At 38.1% G+C, this 19555-nt stretch overlaps 1 protein-coding gene across 1 annotated transcript in view; it reads left to right on the plus strand.

Moving 5' to 3' along the window:
- Positions 1 to 441: 441 nt before the first annotated feature.
- The window catches only part of SYT10 (synaptotagmin 10), a 63593-nt gene continuing 44479 nt past the window's right edge, over positions 442 to 19555 (plus strand). The window contains exons 1-2 of the mRNA XM_039222553.1: positions 442 to 592; positions 18597 to 18954. Coding sequence (XP_039078484.1) covers positions 442 to 592; positions 18597 to 18954 — 509 coding nt within the window. The remainder of the gene's footprint in view (positions 593 to 18596; positions 18955 to 19555) is intronic.

A 19555-nucleotide genomic window follows, 5' to 3' on the forward strand; every position in this document is an offset into this window, starting at 1 on the left:
CGCGCCGGGCTGCGATTGGATGCGCAGCCGCCAGCCACCGGCCAAAACACTAAAGCGCTGGGGGGGGAGAGTTCTAGCGAGTCGAGGGCTTTGGCTTTTTTACGTCTCCCCCACCCCGCCCCTCCCTCCCCGCGCTCCATGCCGGGTCCCCGTCTGCAGCGCGCCGCGTCTGGCTGGCGCCCGCCGCAGGACACCCGGCGCAAACCCAGCCGCCGCCGCCGCGTCGCGCGGGCTCCAGCCCCGGCCTCCCCGCGTCCCCGCGCCCTCCGCTCGCGCCATGGGGCCAACCTGCGGCTCCTAAGAGTGGTCGCCTCCGAGCGGCGCGCTCGCCCGCCCGTTCCCCCCTCCCCCGCGGCGGGCGATGGCTTAGGGCGCCAGAGGGGCCGCCCCGAGGTAACGCGAAGGGAAAGGGCGGCTGCCGGGGGCGAAAGAGGCCAGACGATGAGTTTCCACAAGGAAGACGGAGTGAGCAGCCTGTGCCAGAAGGCGCTGCACATCGTCACCGAGCTGTGCTTCGCGGGCCAGGTGGAGTGGGAGAAGTGCTCGGGCATCTTCCCCCCGGACCGCGGCGGCCAGGGCGCAAGCAGCACAGGTAACCGGGGAGGGGGTCTCGCGCCCGCGCGCTCGGCCGGGACCCCGCGCGGCGCCAGGGCGCCCGTGGGACGCCGCGCCTTCCTACCTTGCTCCTTCTCCCCTCGCAGCTCCTGGACGCTTGCCGCGTGGGCCCCTCGCGTTCTGCCCGCCCCACTCCACCTGCCCGGCTTCTTCCGCGGCCCCGGCGCGCTCCCCGGCTCGCGCACCCCGTCGCCGCCGCTCTCCCACGCCTGCGGGCTCCCCTCCGGGGTGGCGAGGCGAGCGCGGGCGGCGGCGCCGCGGGCTCGAGCTGCCCTCTCCCGTCTCCCGTCTGGCGCGTCGCGGGTCGCGAGCTTGGGGAAGGGGCCCCGCCGCGGAGTCCCTGCTCGGACGCGAAAACAGCCTTGCAGTTAGGGTCGCCTTGGCCTCGGGGCGCAGCAAGGTTCCCGGGTGGGGTAACTCGCGCCTGCGACCTGTCGAGCTTTTGATAGTGTCCAAGCTCCTCATTAAATGTGATTTTGGAGGGTTTCCTGACAACGTTGGCGAAACAGGGATTATTATTATTTTTCTTTCTTTCTTTTTTTTTTTTGAGTCGACAACTAAGGCTCCGGCCACATATAAAGTGGAAAGAGAGAAAAGATCCTAAATCCTTGCTGCACACATGCGCTCAGACAGACACACCCCAACGCACAGGCATCCTCTCTCTCCGTTTAGGAAACTTGGGAAGAAATGGGGTGGGAAGGAGAAGGACCGCGACCCTCAGAAATCTGGACGTGGAAAGAAGCCTCGGGTGGCAGGTTTTTCTCGGAGGGTGGGGTAAACCGTGTCGGAACTCGTGTTTGGTCCCTCTTGCGGAGAGGGTTTAACCACCTGCGCAGTGTCTGGTTAGTGCAGCCCGTCGTCCGTTCACACGAGCGACACGGACTCCAGACTTGCGGGCCGCGTGGTTTCGAGAGTCCCCGGTGACGGTCACTTGTTGCTTTGGGAGACCAGCAAACGCTGCTTTCGGGATCTTCGGCAACGGGCTGGAAGCCTGCCCTCTCTTGTGTAGGTCGTGTTTCTTTCCCTTTGCTTTCCCGTCATGCTGTCCTCGCGACGGGGCTTCGTGGCTTGGGGGCAGCCAGGGCAACAGGTGAGATGCCCGCAGCCCTGCGCGCTGGGAAGGAGGCCAGGAAGGCGCACTGAGTGAATCTCCCACCCACCACGACCAAAGAAAAGGGAGAGGAAAAGGAGATGGGGATAGATGTGCTTTAGCTTTTCCCTACCAGTATTTAAACGCACTGCCTGCAGGGTTTTCAGATTCTCTGATGGTGGCAACAGGAACCGAGAGAGGCTGCTTTTCTGCCTGCGGTGGGCAGAACCTGAGAGATGCTGCTACTTGGACCCTGGAGCGGTATGGCGGTATGACACACGGTTGGTGCTGTCCCCATGCTGGACGCTGCGACATTTTGTGCACATACAAACAACAGTCTTTTTCACGTGTTCAGTAGGTGTTAAATTCCGACGAGTGTATCAAACAAGTATTAGCGGAAGGAAACTGGGTGAACATGGTGTATATGCGTGTCACGTGTGTGGTTGCTAAGCATGAGGTAAAGACCCAAAATAGTGTGACCTTAAAAGTCCTCTGTGGTGATACTGGATAAACTCTCCTGACACGTCTTTAGCGATAGACATGGGAAAGATAAAGGCAGAGAAGGGGGTATAGTGGAAGAAATTATAGTATTTAAAGACCTATAATTTGGCCATTTAACTGTTGATGCTGCGATCATCTGTTTGTGATCATACACCAAGGGGTGGTCCCCTGGTTCTCAGATTGACTAGAAATGAGGAAAAGTTGTGCAGCTGGAAAACAATTACTAGCTTATAAATCTTTCTAAATACACAACCATATAAACTTAAGGTAAATCACAATATATGAATTACAGAAAGGGTTTTGAGCGTCTCCTAAGCACACAAGAGGTAGTCATAGTTCCCATTCCTTTTGGCCTTTCCCTTAGAAAGAAAAATTGGGGAAAAATTAGTCTAAAACAATTACATGGATATTTTCTCCTGTTAAGGGAAAATATATACTATTCAGGTGCAATATTTTCTTTGACATATGAATATATTTTGAGTGGCTACCACTAAAGAAAACATTCTGTTAGGTTGTATATGAGATCTAAAGATGCACAAGATTTCTTTACATTTTCCTTTTGTAAATCTATGCAACAACTAGAAATAAAATACTTTAAGCCACAGATAAACTCCCAATATCAATAGATATCTGTGAAGTGGATTCAAATATTACTCACTGAATCTTTATATCAATTAGCCACTCAGCTTCACATTGTTCTTTAAAGTCGATTTTCATTTAACTTAGCACCTGTGCCCTTTATTCTAGGCCCCGAAATAAAAACACTTCTAGTAGGTGATCCTTCTACTCAATGTTTGTTGACTAGGCAACACATTATTGGTAGGAGGACATTGACATTGAATGGTACAGTGGTTATTTACTTTAATGTTAATCAGCACTGCCCATATGGTGTCAGTTATTCAAAGGGTGCAGTGACAATTACAGGCTTCCAGATTGTGTATATTTTTAGATTCCTTCACATAGGAGTAGAGGGGGAGAAATTCCGGTAATCCAAATTAAAGTCCTTCTACATTAAAGAACTTATGAATCACACATATAAATAAGATACTCTCCTACCGGTGTTTTAAGTTCCAATAAAGAGCAGCCTTCACCATCCTCTTTAACAGCAGTAGCAGAAGTGTCAGCAGTGCTATTAAGGATCTACCAATCAAGTTCACTAATCCCATATTTTCGTAAAATTGGTGAAGAGTTAGACTGAATCTGCCAACCCTAATTAATTTACTTTTTTGGAATATTATTAGAGACACTATTGATGTCAACGTTACTAGTACACTAAAAAGTTCATCATGTGTAACTTTTAGAAAATCAAATGTTTGACCTCTCTTTACCACTGATTCTCCCCACCCCCAAAAGACATGTCACCAACTAAATTCATCTTCATTCACAATATGATTTAATACTTAGGGAAAATACAAAAAAATTTCAGCCTAAAATGTTATTTTTCAGATATACCATGGCAATACACTTAATGGTTTTCAAACTGCATTTGGGTTCATTTCTGATCAGTCCTTAATTGCTGCTCCATATCCAAATGCTTATGAAGTTTTAGGGAAGTATGTTGCTTAAAAGGCAGACCTTATAAACAGAGCTAATCAAATCCACTGAAGCACACAGTCACACCACAATTGTATAGACCTAACCTTAATTTAAATATTTTCAACAAACTTTTAATTCATCATTGTTTTAATTTTGCATTTTAGTACTTTTAATTTGGGACTAACAATTCTAAAATAAAAGTTTAAACTTTTTTTTTTTCTAAATTTCTGTGTGTGTTCCTCAATTTCGTAGATGTGGGGATCAGTAGGTACATAGCAAAGAATTTCTTTGAAGTTACTTGACTAATAAAAGAGATCACTAAGTGGGATTTTTAAAATTACAGTGTGATTCTCCTCTGAGATGGTAAGTCTATGAAAAGGGCTTAAAATGAATAAGAGTGTTTCAAAGGTTTTTCTGTACAGACACAAACCAAATGATTACTTAATTAATTTATAATTCTGGTATAACTACACACTGAGTTTTACACATTCTAATGATTGTATAAAGAGTAACAATTTAGAAGTATAGTGGAAATTTTTCCCAAGACTTGAAGGTCTGAGAAAGTAATTGAACCACAATGAATTCAGATAGGCCCATATATGAAGAAGGATGCAGGAAAGGACGTTTTTCCTTCTTCCACATTGTCCTTCCAATAAGAATGTCACTCCGATCAAGAAAGTCTCATGATCGTCAATACATATTATGCTTGGTCTCATTTGCTCCAAAGGGAAAAGAACAACTACCTTCAAAGGCCAAGTCAGTTTCAGCAAACATTTATTTTTCTTAATTTTGAGATATCAGTATTTTGACAATATTGATGTGATTTGTTTTGCTTTAATCTTTTTTCTTAAGACAAATTAAAATCTATATTTCCTCTTTCCTAAAAAATGTTTAAGTTTATTTATTTTGAGAGAGAGGGAGAGAGGTGGGGAGGAGCAGAAGGAGAGAGAGAGAGAGAGAGAGAGGTGGGGAGGGGCAGAGAGAGAGAGAGACGGACAGAAAATCCCAAGCAGGTTGAGCACCGCCAGCACAGAGTCCAATGCAAGGTTCAAACTCACCAACCATGAGATCATGACCTGAGCCGAAACCAAGAGTAAGACACTTAACCGACTGAGCCACCCAGGGACCCCTATATTTCCTCTTTATATGAACTGTGAATCTCTGAAATCCAATTCTTACAAGTATGATTTTATATACAAGATCTATAGCTGTCAAGTTCATTCAAATCCCATTTTCTTTAAAACTTAATCATCATTTTGTGAAAAAAAATAGTCATTATATGGAATGCATCTACATTCATTTAAAAGATTTCTTTTTTACAAAATTCTGGCATAAGAGAAACATTATCACAAATGTTTATTGGAATCTCTAATGCCAATTAAAATTATCTATATTTTGAAAATACACTTGTGTTCTTCCTGATGCGTACATTAAGTCAGTAGAATATAAGCTCTTTGAGAGCAGTGGTTTGTTTCCTGTTTATTCTCAGTGCCTAGAAAAATCTGTGGCTCCTGTTGGAGTCTTAATAAATATTTGTCGAATCAATGAAAGAATGAATTAATGAATTCATCCTCAAGAAGCCAGTTTCCTTATTTGTAAAATGATGAGTGTTATTTAATAATTTCCAAATCCCTTTGAAACTAAATTATATTTATTTGTATCTGTGTGTCTCCAGTATCCAACTAAATTATATTTATTTGTATCTTTGTATTTCCTTATTTGTAAAATGATGAGTGCTATTTAATACTTTCCAAATCCCTTTGAAACTAAATTGTATTTATTTGTATCTGTGTGTCTCCAGTATCCAGTATGTTGATAGGCATGCAAATTATGTTATGATAATAGCAGAAATTAGAGCATTTGAGACATTTAAAACCTAGAATCTGAGCAAAATACTCATGAAAAAGCAACTGAACATCATATGGATATCTGTTGACTTCCCACAGAGTGTTCAGGTAGAGCTATGATCCAGTGGCTAAATTTGTTAAGTGTTGTGTGATAAATGTATTAAGTTTATGGAAGTTCTAGAAAAGTGGGAATATCTACTTAAAATATAAATTTATAATAGTAAAAGAAAGCCTGTTTGCTTAAGTAGAAACTAGCATGGGGAAGATAATCGTATCTTTTTTTCAAATGCCTATTAATCATACCAGTTAGAACTAGAAGTCATTATTTTGCAGTGTTGAAAACAAAGGCAGGGGAAGTTGCTAACTTTCCCTCAAATCACAGCTAGTTAATGAAACAGCTAGGATAAAGCCCAGGGTTCCTTAGGTTCAATAAAAAGTAAGCATAGGAAGATTTCTGGGGGGCATCCTTGGTGCCATGGGGCACTGTAACAAATGTTTGTAAAAATAGTCTTTTAACTGTCATTATATTATTGACTATAATTAATATATTGGAAGGTATTAATAAGATTTCTCAGTGTGTAATTATGACCCAGATTCCAAAATTTCTTTTTATTAGATATAGTCATACAAGACACAACATTCTTTATTTTTCTTACTCGAGTACATGCATGCAAATAATTAAGTGTACATGAGTGTTAATTCATGAATGCTTAGCTAAATGTAATTGATTTATTTGAAAAGTAAAATCCTGTAAAAGATTTTATAGTGTGTTTGAAATGCACAACTTAAAAAAGAAATAAATGCACAACTTTGAACTAATATAATTAAAAATATAGCTCCTTCTATATATCTGTAAATAACCCTATAATGAAAACAGATATTAAATTTCTGGATAAATTATTTTTGTTACTTTGTAATTAGAAAAATAATACATTAAAACTTAGTTTTGCTTTATTTTCCTACCATATTTTGGATACGTAAATTTAATAATCGATATGTATCATTATTAAAATTCAGTGCTATGATGTCAAAGAAAACTAGACCTCCTAATAGGAAGTGTTATTATTAAAGGTCAATAAATTATGTTGCTTGTTTCTAATTTGCACAATACTGACTTTCTCTGTTGATGGAATATCCAGCACTGGCCAAGTTTAGAAACAATCCCTGACTGAAGGGATGGCTTCTTGTTATTGTCTAATAGTTTTCTTTCTCCTTATCATTTTAAATATCCTAATTAACCACTGACACTGTAAAAGCTGACATCAAGATGGCTTAGGTAGACTGTCAGAAGATAAAGCTATACACACACACACACACACAAGTAATGTATATGTATACATAAAATCAAAAAGTTGTGCAGTGATGCCTCAGAGCTAGAAGGGTAGAATGATGAAGGTGGGAGGGACTGATAGTAACTTTATTTTTCATCCAGGTGGATCTTGAAATGTGTTATGATCTACTGTTTTAACATTCTATTATCGAATAGAGAACATTACAGTCAATTTAAAAAACCTTATAAATGACAATTTGTTCATACTGCAAAATTATTTTAATTAAACAGTGAGGATGCCAGTTTACAGTTTTTATTATTCCTTTAATTCTGTTTCAATAGTCATAGATTTATAGGGATAATGGACAAAACAATATTATGCTATTATCATTTCTAATATGTTACAATATGAATTGTAACTGTATCTGAGAGGTGGTTTTAGCATTCTGCTTTTATTCCACAGATATTTATTGAACACTCAGGTAAAAGCCACTGGGCCAGACATTAAAATGTATTCATAGTATGGGGCCTGGATGGCTCCTTCAGTTAAGTGCCTCACCCTTGATTTTGGCTCAGGCCAAGATCTCACAAAACATGAGTCCCGCATCAGACTCTGCACTGGCAGGGCCAAGCCTGTTTGGGATCCTCTCTCTCTGCCTCTCCCCTGCTGGTGCATGTGCACACATGTGCACTCCCTCTCTCAAAATAAATAAAGTTAAAAAAATAAAATGTCCTTGTACCATTAATTAAATGCTGTGCATAGTTCAAATTCATGTACATGTAGAATTAATAATCACAGATCATAAATTATGTACTCAATTATGGACATATGCAAAGATTTTTTTATAAGTTTGGATAATTTTATACCATATTGAATACCATATGTGATTGAACCTGAGATGCTATTGATTATAAGATGCACCATTATTAAGAAAATGTTGCTAGTTAAATTATAACTTGATACTTTATCACAGACATAAATTGTTAAAATCATATGCTACTCTTGCACAAACAGAAAAAGTAAACTAAAAGACATAAATGGATTAAAATAAGTTTAAAGTTGAGCATGATTCTTCTGAATGGCTTTTTGATCTTTCAGAATTGGTGATACCATGGTCTTCCCACTCATTATTGGGCTCTGTGCCATCAAAAGTGCTGTCAGAGGTGTTAATGGTTAATTTTTTTTCCTTAAAATAATTCATAAAAAATATAAAGGCCATTTGGTGTTGTGCTCTAAGCTACCTGTACAATGTGCAATGTTAGTTGGAAAACTCACTGACTCACTCCCTTCTCCACCTATCCCCCAAAAAAGTTTGTCTTGTAAGGATTATTGCTAGGTTTTACTGTTTTCTCCACTGTTTTCTTTCAAGCCACTTGGACTCATTCTATTGCTTTCTATATTGATGCCTTTGCTTTTGTATATGCACAGAGAAAATTATGACATACTTACTTCCTGACTATTAGTGATTTTAATAGGCCATTTATACAAAAATATATTCTGATTTTAGAAAATGTAAATGTTTTAAAATATGCTTTTTTTAATCAATTAAATATAGTATTAATATGAAGTTTTTAATCATTTACTGAAATTCAAGAAAACAAATCAGTACTGTTAAAATGGAAATTATAAGAGGCTTTGTTTAAAGGATAATGTTGATTGATTATGTATTGGATTTATAGATTAAGAGACTGCTAGTTGTTTCCAAGTATTCATTCATTTCCCTCCTTTTATTTCACAGTATCAGAATCCTTTATTTTTATTTAGGTATGTAGCAGCATTAAAATAATTTAATTTTTTTAAATTTAAAAATAACAACTTTTCTCAGCTTTCTTTATGATTTGCTGCAGCCACATGACTAAATCTGACCATCAGAGTGTTAGTGGCAGTGATGTGTACTACTTCTAGGCTGTACCCTTAAAATTAAAGGACAAACTCTCATCTTGCCTTTCCCCTTGGTATTCTGCCACCCAACTGCCTGGGACATGGACGTGGTAGCTTGCCATCTTGACATTAAGGAGAAGGCAAAAACCTTTGAATAGCAAAGCACAAAATATAAAAAAACGAGGACTCTAGACAATTTGAAACTGATGTGTATGCCCTGGCCTGCTTATGCTGGGATAGTTAAACCACATGAGAGAGAAATAAACTTCTTCCTTGTTTAAGTCATTGTTAATTTAGCCTCTTTTTATAGAAATCAGACTTATGCCCTAGTATAGTAGCACAGTGACCCTTGAACAACACAGGATTCAACTGTGTAGATCTAGTTATATGCATATTTTTCATAGTACAGTACTCTAAATGTATTTTCTCTTTTTTATAATTTACTTAATAACATGTTACTTTTCCAACTTTATTGTAAGAATATTAAGTTTGGGGGGAGTCAAAAGTTATATGGCAGTTTCAAATGGATAAAGGTTGTGCCTCTAACCCCCTTGTTGTTTAAGGGTTAACCATAATACCATCTGAATAGGATAAAATGGTTAACTTAAAAGAGAATTCCAAATTTTTATCTTAGAAACAGTTTTCCTCAGCTTTCTTTGAATAAGAGTTGTTGATTTGGGGCACCTGAGTGGCTCAGTCAGTTAAGCATCAGACCTCAGCTTAGGTCTCATGGTTCATGGGTTTGAGTCCCACATTGGGCTCTGTGCGTGTGGAGCCTGCTTGGGATTCTCTCTCGCTTTCCCTATCACTCTGTTCCTCCTCTACTTGTGCTTTCTCTCTCTCTCAAAATAAACAAACTTAAAAAAAAGTGTTGCTGATTTGTATTTTATTCCCCTTCTTTCTCTATGGAATGATACCATAAACGTGGTCTATGTTCAGGCAGTAATGCAAAGAAACCAAAGAAACAAAACGCTTGAAATATCAATGAACTAAATTATAAGTTTGATTAATTACAAAAAATCATACTTTTGTACATTTTGAAAATTAAAGAACTAGAATTTTAAAATTTTAAAAAATTTAAAAAATACAGAAGCCACAGATAAGAATATCAGTTAAGGCAGCGGTGATGGGAGTGGAGAGCATGCCAGTTGGTCTGTGCTTTTCAGTGTGATCATACCCATCTGCATAGGTAGTAGACAATTAGACCGAACACTTTTTACAAGCCTCAGTGAATAGGACCATGCAAATGTTATTATGGTCTGGTTATACAGACTTTAGCAGAGTCCTGCTTTACTCAGAGTTTCTGAGGAATTAGCATTTTTGGGCTTACTCTTTTCTGATGAGAGTTGTCTTTTCTAAGTTTTTCAGAACTGGGTCACTCTATTTTGAGATATTAAGACACAACAAAAGAATAAGATCTTTATAGCAAAAGTGAGTCAGAGATACTTCGATAGATAAGTAAAGCAATGGTTATGCATATATACGTAATCAAACCAGAGTTTGGGCAGTTTTAAACCTGATTATCTGGCACCTAATCTAATATCTAAATTTAAGTAACTCTTGGTCTTACCAAAATATAATGAGTGTCACATAATGGATTCTGCTTAACTAACTATACAGAGACGTTGAAAATTTGAGATAGATCCTACTCATCAAGTTTGCCCATTGCAAGGGTAACTTCAAAGACCCTGCAGAGAAGGCAAGCAAAGCCATTTATATTCATCACCCGGGCCTCCCAGGGGTTGACCCTTTCCTCCAGTGTTCCTTTCTCTACCTAACCTTCCCAGTCCCCAACCACATCCTATGCCTTCATCTTTTTCACTTGGAAACTCCAGTCCTTTCACCCTTCTACTTCTCTGAATTCTCTGTCAATAGATATGGCGCCATACTTAATGATGCATCATTTTGTCATTGCAGTGGCCTTCTCCTTTGACGTGTATTATATCTCCCTGTGCTGTGGGGAAGGGAGACCTCATTCATGGATAAATTCATCTGCTTCTCGATCCCTACACCACAGCAACTGAATATTTAGGAGGTTTTAAAACCAGGCAGGCTAGTATCACTCTATTAGCTTCCAATTTCAAAAGAACCCTCAATTCTGAACAGAAATCCTATGTTTTCCTATTAATTTTCTCCTGTTCTCTACAGTTCCTATTTTCAAACTTACCCTACTATATCTAAATATTCCAAGCTATTCCCAAATATACCAAAGTAGCTGGCAGTTGACCCTAACTCCTACTTGGGAGAGAAAATATTACTTATAAATAAGAATCCACTTGACTTTCTGCCCAAAGACCTAAAAACTTCCCTGATTCCAGAATCATCCTCTTTTACTTATAAAGGAAAAGGTGAGGCAATTCTTTCAGCTTTGCTTCAGACCCCATTCATCCATCGTCACCATTTATGGGACGTCACCATTTAATTATTCATTCTGCTTAACTTCCTTTGTCCTTTTGTCTACTGATTCCTTCCCTTAAGATTTAAAACATGCTTGAGTATAGCACATCCTTATAAAACACTTCCATCACCTCCACGTGCTACTCAAGCTATTGCTCTCTTTCTCCTCCTTTTCTACATCCAGTTTCCTGAAGGAATTATCTGTTCTCATAGAATCCACTTCCTCACTTCTATTCATTTATTTAACCATATTAATCTATGTAATATAGCCTCTGTTTCACTGACCTCATTGAATTCACTAAAACCTACTTATGTTAGTAGTTACTTGTTCTAATTGAACTTATTTTAACATTGTCACACTGTTGATTACTTCTTAAAATATTCTCCTCCAGGGGCATCAGTTAAGTGGCTGACTCTTGATTTTGGCTCAAGTCAAGATTTGACAGTTGTAAAATGGTGCCCTGAGTCAGGCGCCATGCTGAGCATAGAGCCTGCTTACAATTCTCTTTCCCTTTGCCCCTCCCCACTGCTCATGCTCTTGCTCACTCCTTCTCTCTCAAATGTATAATGAAAACACATTGACCTGACTCTTTTTTTCAATATTTCTGTTTCTTAGGTTTCTATGCACATAGCTCTCTGTTCCTTCAAGTTCTTTTTCTTTAAATATTGATGTACTCAGGTTTCTATCAAATTTTGTCTTCTCTTGCATGGATTCAGATTCTAACTATTTAAAGAAGTCTTTTAATTTCATCTTTAGTTGCAGTCAAGCATGACCAACAGCTTCCTCAAACTTTATACTTGCATAACCACCAGTACTTCAAACTCAGTACCACCAAAGCTGAAGACATGGTCTTCCTTACTTCATCATCCCGTTTGTCTCCCACTAATTCACATCCTTATCCTCCAGTCTTCACACTCAGCTGGAGCTTTCAAGTCCCAGTTATCTCAATCTGCTTTTCTCCTCATTTCAGCAGCCCTCATTCAGAACCACTATAATCCTTCTAAGAATGACTATTATAATCCATTAACTAGTTTATCTTCTAGTCTGACCGCCACTCTTATCTTCTCCCTAGCCAGAATGTTATTTCTGAAATGTATATCTGACCATTTCAATATCTTTATTTAAAAATGTTTCTGAGGCTACTTATTTTTCTTTGAACTAGGACCAGACTCTTAACATTTTTCATTCCAGGGTTAAATGTTGAGTCACAATCATAAAAAAAAAAAATCATTTAAAACATTTTAATTACTATATAAGGTCTCCCAGATTCTTCCTTAATATTTTGATAGTCAGATACTTTTATTTTGCTAAACAAATTTCGTTGAAAAAAATGTATGTCATAAAGTCCTATGTATTAAACAGTTTTTATTTTTAAAATAAAATCACTTTTACTGATTAGTTATAATTACAATAGCAAGCAATGTAAAAATCTATAAAATACAATAAGCTTGTTTTCATAAATTCATTGTTTCAGGATAAAATTCTAATTATCCCAACTTCTTTCACTTTTTGCTATTGAGAGTAAATATCTTTTCCCCTTTGCTCTGTTTTTAAATGAAAGGAGCTTTAAGATAGGAATCCTGGCCCATCCCCATCTCTGAGAAATGACTTACCAGTTTCCTCCTTCTTTGAGATATAAGCTTCATATCCTCAGGAAACAAATATTCTCTACTTCTCCATGTAGTAAATTTTACAGGGTCCAGTCCTCATGGGGAATACCAGTGATGGTCCAGCCAGGCTTGTGACTGTATGGACAAGTCTAATTAAATTCACAGTGGCATGTTAGCAAGTTCACTTTCTGATAGACCTAAGCTGATAGCCGCTAGTATTTTAAATGCTACCTGTTTGAACATGTGTCCGTCTCTCAGTTGTTCTGAGCACATATGGATAGGAAAATGGAATGTTATTTGTTAGCTTCTTGAAACATTAATATTTAGTTAGAAATGTTGGTGTTCATTTTAAATAAATTCACTCCTTTTGGTACCAGTTGTCATCAGATGAGTCTCCCCTCTTCTTACTAATCTGTGAATCACCATTCAGTCCATACTCAATCCATAACTATGCCTCTTTTCTCCTAAGTACTCTTGTTTAAAGAAAAATAAAGAGTTGATAATGATAGAACCCATCACTGCACTTACTTGGTAACTTACAATGCTAAATACTTTATATACATTTACTTAAACCTCACAACATCCTATGAAATAAATATAAATACTTCTATTTTTCTGAGGCTCTTGAAATCTAAACTACTTGTCCAAAGTCTCTGTGGTAGAGTTGACATTTAAACCCAGACGTAAACTGTACCAGGGTACAAACTATATTATTTTATTTTCTGGGTAGAAGGAGTTCTACCATATTCATTTCTGCATATTCCTTCTAAATCACTCAAGGTTTAGTCATCCAGCCACCTTGAAATCCACAGACATTTGAGTTCCTTTTCAGATAATTCCCAAAATATGTATTCAGTAGCTCCATAAACATTTTTTGACCATGTGATAAATACCAGACACTAAACTAGGTGAATAAATTTGGTTTCTGCTCTGAAGGATCGAAGACTGAGTGTATTTGTAGGATGGCAACATTTGGAGAAGAAAAAATAAGCATAAATACACAATCCCTTATCCACAATTTAAAAAAAATTTTTTTTTTAATTTCTAAGAGAGAGAGAGAGACAGCGTGAGCAGGGGAGGGTCAGAGAGAAAGGGAGTCACAGACTGAAACAGGCTCCAGGCTCCGAGCTGGCAGTCAGCACAGAGCCCGAAGTGGGGCTCGAACCCACGAACCGCGAGATCATGACCCAAGCAAAAGTCGGACACTTAACCGACTAAGCCACCCAGGTGCCCCTAAAAAAAATTATTTTAATGTTTATTCATTTTTGAGAGAGAGAGACACACACTCAGAGTGTGAGCAGGAAGAGGGCCAGATAGATAGATAGGGAGACACAGAAGAGGAAGCAGGCTCCAGGCTCTGAGCTGTCAGCACAGAGCCCGATGTGGGGCTCGAACTCAGAAACAGTGAGATCAGACCTGAGCCGAAGTCGGATGCTTAACCAACTGAGCCACCCAGGCGCCCCCCCTTATCCACAATTACAAAACCTCAACACCTTGAAAACAAAATAATTTTGTAAATTGTAGCATTTTGATATCGATGCCCTACCTGAATTGGCATTAAGCTACTTATAATCTTCAGTGATCCCACTCAGTGTGATTCATACATTTCATTTTAGATATATCAATGTGTTTGGTTACTCAGTGTTATCCCAGATAATGTGTACTTTCTAATTGCCTTTCTAATATTCAAAAGAAAATAATTTTTGAAACACATTATGTCCCAGGAGCTTTGGGTAAAGGATTATAAGTCAATCAGTTCTTATGATAGCATTGTTACAGTGATTAGGTACGCTTTCAAAGCCCTTAGGAAAGGAAGAGGCAGGGAGTGTCAAGAAAGAGGTACTATTGGATCTGATTGCTGAATACAGATTTGCAGGGAGCCAAATAGAGGAAGATAAATGCATTGGAACTGCACACAACAGCCTGAACAAAATCATGAGAGAATAATGAGTGGTCAGGGGAAGGAGTACAGGTGGGAAAGTGATAGACGAATAAACCTGACCAATACCCAGGGGTCAAATCACAAAGGTCCTGGGGAATGCCTTACAAAGTTTGGATTTGTCCCAGATGGCTAAGAGGTGACGTGGAAGAATGTTAGGCTGAGAGGTAAGGTGACCATACATCTCAATAGCCAGGACATGACTTGGTTTCCTCCTGCTACCCTGGCAATACCGATAACACAATTTTTCACTTTCACAAGTAATTTAGTTTGGGTGAAATATTTTATGGTCCTCTAAATGGTAGAACCAGGTACTGACTTTAGAAAGAAAATTATCAGTAGTAGGGAAAATAGAAATAGGGTCAGAGATTTCCACAGGACTTTTTCCTACAATGAGAACAACTTTATGAATGCCAAATCCTAGCACATAGGAAAAATGGCATAGAAGAATGTCATCACATTTTTGTGGGTAGAGTAGAAGTTTTCTAATGCCCGTAAGTAAGAAGGGAGGCATTTTCAGTTATGGACTGAAAACCAACCCCATCCTTTCTTCTTCCTCACATTGCCCTGTGGTTTCCTTATATCTTGGCTCTTGGCTCTAGCTGGGTTGAAGAAATTAACTGAGTTAAAATATCCAGAAAAATATAATGTAAATGGAGGTGAAAATACATAGAGATGATGAATCCATAATTGTAGTAAAATGCCTCCATTTAAAATAATTAGGAATCAAGGGGTACCTGGGTGGCTCAGTCGGTTAAGCATCCGACTTTAGCTCAGATCATGATCTTGTGGTTCAAGGATTTGGGCCCCACATCATCAAGCTCTGTGCTAACAGCTCAGAGCCTGCTTTGGATTCTGTATCTCCCTGTCTCTGCCCCTCCCCACATGCATGAGTTCTTTCTCTCTCTCTCTCTCTTTCTCTCTCTCTCTCTCAAAAATAAACATTACAAAAAATAGTAAGTATATTTATATATTTTTTTGTTTTCCTCAAGTTATGGAGCTAATGAACAAATTAATAAGTGGAAATAAACTACAAAATATATGATCACACATTCTTCATCAATTGAATATAAATGGGAAATATATTTAATGGTTGCTTTAATAAGCAACTAGAAAATGAAGGAAAATATTAATATCTATGTATCACAGCATGTCAAATTAATTTTTATTCTTATAATTAAGTAGCATTAAAAATCTGGAATTATTTCAATTTCTGAATAGGTTTCCATTAGCTACAAATTGGGAGTTTCAATAGAACCATTTTATCTTACTAATCAGGAAAATGTAAATTAAAACAAAGTATCATTTCCCCATCATATCAGTGAAAATTAAAGTATAACAGCTTTCTCTGAGATTGTAGGAACTGATAAACTCTTAGGATGTTTTTATTAGAGACACTCCGGGGTTCTTATGGAAGAATCTAATAAAATTAAATACGTGCATAACCTATGACCTTGCAATTCTATTTCTAGGTATTCAGCTTAGAGAAATATTCAGAATATATATGAGAAGAAGGGGGCAAGGGTCCTCATTATAGCTATGTGGTAATAGTAAAACACTGGGCATAATCTATCCCATAATATCCATCATGGGGAAGTATTTTGGAATGCTGTGTGAGATGAAGTTACACCCCAAGGATCAGTGAGTAAAAAAGTAAAGCAAATTGAAGAAAGAAATATGCATAAGCCACTTATATATTTTTAAGTATATAAACAATTCTATATTCGTATGGGTCTTTAAGAGATACCTTTTTATTAGTGCTTGGGCTAGATAGATACACACCAAACTGGGATCAATGGTTGCTTCTAGGGAAGGGTAGGAAATCCTGAATTTCCAGTAGTGGTTAAAGGAAATTAGATTTATTCTTTATTAGTTTTCTAGGCCTTTCATAATGAAGTACCACAGACTGGTAGCTTAAACAACAGAAACTTACTCCTTTACAGTTGTGAAAACTAGATGTCTGAGATCAAGGTATCAGGAGGGTTGATTTTTTTTTTTTTCTGAGGCCTCTTCCCATTGGCTTGTAGGTGGCCACCTTCTCCCTATGTCCTCACATGGTCTTTCTCTGTGAGTACCTTTGTCCTAATCTCCTCTTATAAGGACACCAGTCATACTGGAATAGTGCCTATTCATAATGACTTCATTTTGCCTTTATGACTAATTTAAAGGCCTTATCTCCAAATACAGCCACATTCTGAGGAACTGGGGGTGATGATTTCAACATAAGAAAATGAAAAGGATTATGGGACAGACACAATTCAGCCTATAACATATTCCTAACATTTTTATTTTAAACAAAAGAAATTGGATTCATATTTACATTGAGTCTAAGCAATGTTATAGAAGAAAATTACAAGATTATTTACATCTAGACAAATTTTTCTTTACAGGAAATCTGTTTAATTTCTAAGGGTGCTGTAACACCAGACTGCCAACATTGATTATCTTAGGAAGGTGAAAATGGAAGTGGGTAGGACGTATCATCAACTCTTTTAAAAACAGACTTTACCGTTTAGAATAGCTTTAGATTTACATAAAAATTGGGAAGATAGTACAGAGTTCACATACATCCCACACCCAGTTTCTCCTGTTATTAATATTTTATATTAATATGGGATGTTTGTTTAATTAATGAAACACTATTGATACACTGCTACTTAAAGTCCATACTTTATTCACATTTCTTAAGTTTTTACCTAAATATCCTTTTTCTATCCCAGGACGCCATCTAGGATACCACATTATGTTTGGTTATCATGCCTCCATAATCTCCTCTTGGCTATGAGAGTTTTTCAGACTGTCTTTTTATTTGACAGCCTTGGCAGTGTTGAAGAGTGCTGGTCAGATATTTTGTAGAATGGCCTCCTATTGGAATTTGTCATATAGATTTCTAATGATTAGTCTTGGGTTATGGGTTTGGGAAAGAAGACCACAGAGGTAGAGTGCCATATTAAAGATGCATACTATTAACATGATTCATTATTGTCAATAGTCACCTTGATCACCTGGTGAGGTCTCTCCACTATAAAGTTGCCCTTTTTACCCCTTTCCATACTGTCTTCTTTAGAAGGAAGTTGTTATGTGCAGCCCACACTTGAGGAGTAGGGAGCTGTGATCCACCTTCTTTAGAGCAGAGTATTTATGTATATTGCTTGGAATTCTTCTGCACAGATTTGTTTCTTTTCTCTCATTCATTCATTCATTCATTCATTTATTTACTCAATCCTACTAACTTTTTTTTTTACTATATTTCTTTGGATCATTTTACATAATGAGCATATATTAATTTGTGGTTGTTTTGAAATAAGGATATTTTAGAGATACTTAGATAACACATCATTAATTTGGGACATGAGAAAGTAGGAACATATAAAGTTATCAGAAAGGACCTAGGGAGGTTAAAAATATAGCTGCTAGTGTACCTCTTCTCTGTTAGTAACATGTTATCCTTATTTAGACTACAGAAAGTGTCTTATACAAATATTTGACATGATTCCCTGCTTAGAAACTGAGAAATTTACATCTTTTGATAAAAGATGAAACAAACAGAAGCTTTCCTTATTGTGTGCATTTTCCAAGTTTCTTAAGTTTCGTAAATTCACAGCAGTTTACAAGTTACCACCTTTCATTCTGCAAACTCTTGGACCCCTTGTAGTGTTCTTGGAAGTAATATGCATATATCATGCCTTTTCTAAATACAATTGGAATTTTTCATATAGCTCCTCTGAGAATTTCTAGGAGTAATTATTAATCTTCCCTCCCTTCAAAGATAACTTAAAAGTAAATTTTGAAACTCTAAAAAAGAAAGCTATTGATAATAACCATAATGTAAATTATCTCACCATTTCCACTCTTTTATGGACACTATCGATGGATTAATATTTCTTCACATTGTAATTTTTTTCCAGATATTTCAGTCAGCTTGTTAGCGGTGGTTGTCAGCTTCTGTGGCCTGGCTTTGTTGGTTGTCTCACTTTTTGTCTTCTGGAAGTTGTGCTGGCCTTGCTGGAAAAGCAAACCTGTGACTTCCAACATCAGTACCCTTCCACAGAGCATTTCAAGTGCTCCTACTGAAGTCTTTGAGACCGAAGAGAAAAAAGAAGTTAAAGAAAATGAAAAGCCAGCTCTAAAAACTGTAGAGCCTGCTATAAAAATCAGCCACACTTCCCCTGATATCCCAGCGGAAGTCCAAAACGCTTTAAAAGAACATTTAATTAAACATGCACGTGTGCAAAGACAAATTACTGAGCCTACATCCTCATCCCGGTAAGAAAACATCATATACATAAAACTGTGCGTGCATATATGTGTGGCTTGTGTGTGTGTGTGTGCGTGTGTGTGCGAGTGTGATTTTGTAAGAGAAAAACGGAGTTGACAAAGGAGAAAAAAACAGGAGAAATGAGAAGGCCATAATAAACAGATAAGGAATAAAGAGGAATAGGGCAGGACAGGGGCACCTACGTGGCTCGGTCAGTTAAACATCCAATCTTGATTTCAACTCAGGTCATGATCTTGTGGTTCATGAGTTCGAGTCCTGTATCAGGCTCTGAGCTGACTGCATGGAGACTGCTTGGGATTCTCAATCAGTCTCGCTCTCTCTCTCTCTCTCTCTTGCACACATGTGCTCTCTCTCAAAATGAAGAAACATTAAAAATTTAAATAAATAAGTAAATAAATAAACATTAAAAAAAAAAAAAGAGGAAAAGGGCAGCACAGAGGAAGTAAGGATGAGAGAAACTGAGGACAAAGGACCCAGACAGGGAGCAGTACCGTGAAAGGGTTTTAGTAGAATGTTAGGTCTCAGTAAAATAATGTAACTACAGACTATTATTTATTTACTCTTTCCCTTGAAATATCATTGCTTGAT

Source organism: Hyaena hyaena, unplaced genomic scaffold (genome assembly GCF_003009895.1).
Source record: "Hyaena hyaena isolate Hyena2069 unplaced genomic scaffold, ASM300989v1 scaffold_1154, whole genome shotgun sequence".
In the NCBI taxonomy this organism is placed as follows: Eukaryota; Metazoa; Chordata; class Mammalia; order Carnivora; family Hyaenidae; genus Hyaena; species Hyaena hyaena.